Source organism: Chrysochloris asiatica, unplaced genomic scaffold, assembly GCF_000296735.1.
Source record: "Chrysochloris asiatica unplaced genomic scaffold, ChrAsi1.0 scaffold00107, whole genome shotgun sequence".
NCBI lineage: Eukaryota > Metazoa > Chordata > Mammalia > Afrosoricida > Chrysochloridae > Chrysochloris > Chrysochloris asiatica.
The window spans coordinates 1,044,276-1,051,172 of NW_006408625.1; the positions used below are offsets into that span (position 1 = coordinate 1,044,276).

Below are 6,897 nucleotides of genomic sequence, written 5' to 3' on the forward strand. Positions count from 1 at the left end.
ACTCTGCTTACTTACAACTGCAATGTCCTCACTGGCCACCTCTAGTCAATAAAAAAATTGATACCGACACTTTTTTGTCCTTTCATAAGAAAAATATTAAAACAGCCCTTTTACAAAATAAGTCTTCCTTCAAATCCCCTACTCCCCGTCCAGTTCTTTGAGAACTGAAACTCTTCAAGGTCCCATTAGATAGCACCTCCCCCTTTTTAGTTCAGGTCTAAGGTTACGTCCCCCGCAAGCCCACTTCACCATGTTGTTGTTGTTATGTGCCGTGGAGTCGGTTCCGACCCATAGCGACCCTGTACAGGGTTTCTGAGGCTGTAAATCTTTACGGGAGCAGGAAGCCTTTCTCCCGCGTAACAGCTGGTAGTTTCGAACCGCTGACCATGAGATTAGCAGTGCCACTACGCTACCAGAGCTCCTTCCACTTCACTCTAGGCGTTCTGAATTCGACAGCGAAGCTGGTGTCTGCCGGGCAGACCGGTTGGGAATTGCTGGAGCCTGGCATGGGGCTGTCCAAGAACTCACGCTGGCAAAAAAGGGAAAATGCCAAAAGTCGTGGCAGGGAAACCAACTAGGCAGTCTACGTTGAAAGTTTCGTTTAAAGTACCACCAACCCCTCTATCTATCCCCATGCCCTGCGGCGAGCCGCGACCACAGGTGCCCGGGCGTGGGAGAGAGCTGGATAGCGCGTGCTGGAGCGGGACCCATGCCCACCAGAAGTCAACCGCGGGGGGCGCCAAGGCTAAAAGAGCTGCAAGAGCAGCAACAGCAAGATGGAGGCGAGCGGAGTCCAGGCGACTCTGGGCGCCGAACGGCCACCGCCATTCCTACGCCCGGGCCCATAAGGCACGTCCCGGTGGTCACCCGCTGCAACAGCGCCGCCGCCCGGGCGCGGGACACCGTCGTCGTCGTCTAGTAGCTGCTCGCTGCCTGCGCCTCCGGCGCGCTGCTCGTCGTCGTACTCCTCGTCGTAGTAGTCGTCCAGACCCCCGTCTGAGCCACTGCTGCCCTGGCCGTTGCCCATCTCGGCGCCGAAGCACAAGCGGGCCATGTTCTCTTTGACTGACTCGCAGATGGGTCGCTCGAGACCGTCGCACACACAGTCGTTAAGCAGAGCCGCCTTGGGCACAGCCAGCATGTCCTCGATGACGGTGCGGCACTCATCCGTGCAGCGCAGTCCGTTGAAGAGCTTCCCACAATAAGTCAGGTAGCGATTGAGCGCCAGGTTGCAGCGGCTGTCGCGGTCGCAGCGCCGCCGGGCCTCGGTGCAGCCCATGACGCCGCCTGCGCCCGGGCCGCCCGCGCCGCCGCTGCTCGTCCGGGGCAAGCACGGCTCAATGGCGCGCTTGGTGGACTTGCAGTTCTCGTCTTGAGCACAGTCACAGTCTTCCAAGGCGGGACCGCGGCGCGTGTGGTTGAGCTGAATGAGGGCCGAGATGCAATGGCTCGGGCAGCGCCAGCGCGACGAGAAGGAGGCGGCAGAGGCCGGGAAGGCGGCGGCGGCCCCAGGCGCGTCGCCCCCGCCGCGCTGCGCCAGCACCGGCGCGCAAGCCTCGGCGTACTGGTTGTAGGCGTAGCTGCACTCCGGCTCCCCCTGGCACTGCAGCAGCGCCTGCCAGCAGATGAGGCGGCGGCCGTGCGCCAGCCCCGAGCCCTGCGGCGCAGAGCCCAGCAGCTGCAGCAGCGCCATCAGCCACAGCCAGGCGCCCGACACGGTCCCCCCGCGGCCCCTGCCGCCGCTGCCGCCGCCCAATAGCCCTGCCACCATCGCGGGCAGCGGCGGCCGCAGGGCGAGGAGGAGAAAGGAGACGAGGCGCGGGGAGCCGCGAATGTAGAGCTGGTGGAAAAGTTTGTCAAAGTCCTGCTAACTTCTTGCATGAGTGTCTTCATAAATCCATGCGCGCTGCTGCCGGGTGTCCCGCTGGTTGCAGAAGATTTTGGTTCGAGAGCCGCGGGTCCTTTCTAGAAATGCACAGCCACCAAGAACCCCGAATTCCACCCGGGAGCCCTCTGACTCAGTCCCGGCTCTGGCTGGCGGGAGGCGCTCACAGCCGCGGCGGGGGACTGCGGGGCGCGGGGCCGCGGCGGGGCTGCAAGACCTCGCGGCGCCGCGGGGGCATCTTGTTCCGCTCCAGCTGAACCGTTGTGCGGCCGGCGCGCCCGGGCCGGCTGCTCGTACCGAGGCCGCTGCAACTCCTTCCTCCCGGTTCAGTGCCGCGCCGCCGCCGCGGGCTCTCGCATCTTGCCGCTCCCAGGCCCGGCGTCCGTGCGCTGCCCGCCTTCCCGCGGCCTGGCCGCTCCCCTCCCCCTCCGCTGGCGGCGACCCCGGCTTCGGCCAGCTCCGGAGAGTCCTTTCCGGGAGGCGCGGGGAGAACAAGGAGCTCGGGGCGGTCGAAGAGCTGTTCCCAGGTTTCTTTAGGCGGCGGTGGCCGCTGCAGCTTTTCGTGTGACAAGGAGCGCGGGGAGCGGATCCGCAGAGCCCGGCTGCGGACTTGCTCACAGCGAGGCTTTAAATACAAAAGTGGGCCGTGAGCCCCCGCGTGGTGCCGCGGTGCCCCCTCATTATGCATGCATGGAAAAGCAAACAAACAAAAACATTAGCAACGCTCCTCCAGCTCGCCTGCTCTGGCCCCGCGCTCTCCGAGCCTGCCCGCTTTCTCCTTTCTCCACTCTCTTTCGCCTTTGCTCGGCCCCCTAGCCCGGTTTTTCGAGATACTATTGGTCCTGCCTGTTGTTGTTGAAACTTTTTTTTTTTTTTTTTTTTTTTTTTTTTACGAGCCGCTGGAGTAGGGTTGCGGAGTGGGGGAGGGCGGGGAGGGTGGTGGGCAGCTCACATTCAGGCATTCAGGGCTTGAAAGGAACGGCTTAAGGAGTCTGACAGAGGCTCAGGAGCTCCTCCCACTCTTAAGGAGGCTCGGAGTGAGAGCCCCAGCTCGCGCCCAGAAACAGCGTGCGAGGCTTAGAGGCAGCTGTTTGCATCCGGCTCAGCCACAGCCTTTTTGTTTTGTTCTCTTTCCTCTTTTTTTTCCTTTTAGTGGTTTTAGGATTTCTCTCTGGTCTCCATCTGTGCCGTCGACTGAATTCAGAGTTTCATTTGTTTTCCACGTTTCCTATAAGTGGGAGGAGGACCAAGATAATCGAATGTGGAGACTTTTTCAACTTAAAATAGCGCTCAAAAAAAGAACTGAAAGAGCCAAACCCACTTCCGTGGAGTTGACTTAGGATTCAGAGTGACCCTATGGACCTCCTAAGACTGAGCAGAACAGCCCCATGGGGTTTCCAAGACTGTACATCTTTAAGGAATTCTTGAGATTGGGGATTTGAACCATCAACCTCTTGTTAGCAGCCTTGACTACTTGCTTAAGGCTCAATCTTTAGTCAGAGGGGTGTTGATTTTCACAGTCTCCCAATTCTAGCTCACAGATTTGTCAGGTAGGGTCTTTGTGTGTCGTTTTCAACCACTAGATAAATTCAACCAAAAAATTAATTTCTTGAGAATATAAATTTATACATGAACGTAATAAGAAATAATAGCATTATTTATTTTCAATTTCCAGGGTTGTTGGACAGGTGTGGCGATGTAAGAGAAGCACTAGACTGCTAACCGCAAGATCTGCGGTTCAAACCCACCAAGCTATGAGTCGGAACCCACTCCACAGGCACTTAACAACACCACCACCATCTGGCCGCAGTCACAACATAGAGGAGAGGGATGAATTGGCATGCACCAGGGTTTACGTTAAAATGGACGTTTCAATGTCTCACTCATCAGAAACTGCTGACTTTGTAGGGAGAGGAAATCTTGGGAAGTCGCCCGGAAAGGAGCCGCTAGAATCCTGACTCGGGAGTTTGCGAGCTACCTTAACTGTGGCGCAACACAGCCTTCGGCCACCAGAGGCAACGGGTGTCTGCTGCCTGTCAAAAACTGGCGCTTTTTCCCCTCCCCTTTTCGTGGAGAGACTATCAACTCCATCTGTCACAAAAATTAAGGCTAACTCTCCTTTCCAGGAGCAGAGGGAGCTGGGGTTCTAGTGCGCACGGAGTTGGGCTGTCTGCCTCTCCCCGGAGGTACGATGACGTTGAAATAGAAAAAGCCAGAGCTGTATTTTTCTGCATATGTAGATGCTTCAGGCTGCAGAAACGTCTCCTGTTTAGTTTGAGGCTGCTGCATTTCTCAGTGGCAGGGGGTTTGCCTGAAGAAGTTGCAACACTGCAATTCCTAAGAACAAATTAAAACAACAAAAAATTAAAGGTACAAGAAAGGGGTGGGGTATCTAGCACTGACATAACTAGTAGAAATCACACTAAAATTAATATGCTGTTATTAAGTGCTATTGAGTCCGTTCCGACTCCTAGTGACCCTGTATAGGGTTTTCAAGGAGTGGCTCTTGAGTTTGAACCGCTGACCTTACGGTTCAAACGGACCATGTATGTGGTCTAATGCTTATCATACAGCACCACATCAAGATTCCAAAAGTATTATGTTGGGGAGCGAGACTGTAAATCTTTACGGGAGCAGAAAGCCTCATCTTTCTGCTTACGGGAACAGAAAGCTGTTCTGCGGAACAGCTGGTAGTTTCGAACTGCTGACCTTAAAAGGTTTGCAGCCCAATTCATAACCACTATGCTACCAGAGCTCCTTAAAAGCAATATGTTGTTAAGTGCCATTGAGTCGGTTCCGACCCATAGCGACCCTAAACAGGGTTTCTGAGACTGTAATATAAGGAAGTAACGATAGAAAGGAGTCTTGGTGTGGCGCTGTGGGTTAATACGCTGGACCACAAGGTCTCTTTCAACCATAAGGTCTGCGGTTCAAACCCTGTAGAGACTCAACTGTGAGTCCGTACCAACTGGATGATTCTTAAAAACACCACCAATAATAGAAAAGTTGCATCTTTGTGGCACATCAAAATAATCTTTTTCCTGTTAGCTCTGGGTATTTGAGATATCCTGTTTGGTGGTATAATGGCTGAGTGCAAGCTAGGTAGCTAACTGAAAGGCCGGTACTCGGAACCCACCCAGAATTCTAGAGAGACAGTCCTGGTGGTCTACTGCAGTTAAGATTGTTGTTGTTTATTGTTAAGTGTCTTCAAGTCTGTCTTGACTCATAGTGACCCTGTATAGGGTTTCTGAAGAGTGGCTGGTGAGATTGAACTACCGACCTTGTGGTTCAAATTGACCTTGAAGTCCAGTGCATTAACCTGCTGCTCCACACCAAGACTCCTCAGTTAAGATTATAACCAAGAAAACCTTACAGGCCAGTTCTGCTCTGTTACATGAGATCCTAATGAGATGAAGTGGACTGGACAGCCCCTAATAACAACAGTATTTCAGTTGTTTGGAGTTGTAATCTCAGTCCTTCAGCTTGAACCCCTCAATATAAAGTGGAGGGCCAGATTTAAAAACAACCACAACCAAATCCTTTGCCATGGAGTGAACTCTGAGTCATGGAGAGTAGAGCTGTGTTTTGTTTTGTTTTTTAAGTTTTTATTGTAAACTGGGTGAAGGTTTACAAAGCAGATCATCCATTTTACATTCAACAAATCATACACTTTGTTTCATGAGAATGATTAGTCCCCTCCATTCGCCTCTATTCAATTAACTCTTGCATTTCTCTCTGTGTCTCCTGCTACCTTGCTACCTTCTTGGCTATCATACTGATGGAAGGAGATTGCCAGAGGCCTTCTTCTGGGCCTGAACCACCAATTTGCAGATTAGTTGTTGTTAAGTGCTATCGAGTCTATTCCAACTCATACTGTACCTGTATAGGGATATCCAAGGAGTGGCTGGTGAGTTTGACCCTCAGAACTTGCAGTTCAAACTGACCTTACAGTCAGTCTAGTGAATTAACCCACAGCACCACACCAGGACTCCTGTAGGTTAGTAGTTGAGTTGTTGTTGTTGTTAAGTGCCATCGAGTCAGTTCTGACCCATAGCGACCCTGTATGGGGTTTCCAAGGAGCAGCTGGTGAGCTTGAACCACCGACTTCGCAGTTCAAACGGCTTTGCAGTCTGGCGCTGATAACCACAAGCTCAGCAGTTTGAATCTACCAGCTACTTGTTGTTGTTGTCAAGTGCCGTTGAGTCGATTCTGACCTATAGTGACTCCTGTATAGGGTTTCCGAGGAGCAGCTGGTGAGCTTGAACTGCCGACCTTGCAGTTCAAACAGCTTTACAGTCTGGTGCATTAACCCACAGTGCCACACGAGGGAGAAAGATGAGGCTTTCTGCTCCCGTAAAGATTTATAGCCTCGGAAACCCTATGCAGGGTCACTATGAGTCAGAACCAATTCTACAATATGTAACTACCACCACCACCATGAACCTTGGAGCCAGAATGCTTGTTGTTATTGTTAAATGCTGTTGAGTCAGTTCCGACTCATTGCAACCCTGTCTGTACAGGAATTCTGAGGAGCAGTTGGTAGATTTGAACTGTCGACCTTGTGGTTACCAGTGCTGATCCTATAGCGCCATACCAGGAGTCCTGGAACCAGATGAGATATATGAAAAAGCTTCTTTCATCTATAAAGCTCTGTGTTTGTATACATAAAGCTAAGGTGAGCATTTCATCCTTACTGTTAAACAAATGTTTGTTAAGTTCCTTTGGAATGTTGTTGTGTTAAGTGCCTTGAATCGGTTCTGACTCATAGTGACCAGCTGATGGGTTTGAACTGCTGACCTTTTGGTTAGCAGTCCAGTGCTTATCCTACAGTACCATCCCAGGATTCCTCTTTTGGAATTGTTCTGTGCTGTTCAGTCAGTTCCCACTCAGAGCAACTCTATAGGATTTCTGAGAGTGGCTGGTAGGTTTGAACTGCTACCTTATGGTTAGCAGCCCTGCACTTACCCTACATCATCACCATACCAGGGTCCTCCTTTGGAATTGTTGTTGTT

At 52.4% G+C, this 6,897-nt stretch overlaps 1 protein-coding gene across 1 annotated transcript; it reads right to left on the reverse strand.

Moving 5' to 3' along the window:
• Positions 1–704: 704 nt before the first annotated feature.
• LOC102828303 (growth arrest-specific protein 1-like) lies at positions 705–1,807 on the reverse strand. Its single transcript, XM_006867629.1, has one exon. The coding sequence runs from the start codon at positions 1,769–1,771 to the stop codon at positions 746–748; it is 1,026 nt and encodes a 341-aa protein (XP_006867691.1). The 5' UTR covers positions 1,772–1,807; the 3' UTR covers positions 705–745.
• Positions 1,808–6,897: the final 5,090 nt, after the last annotated feature.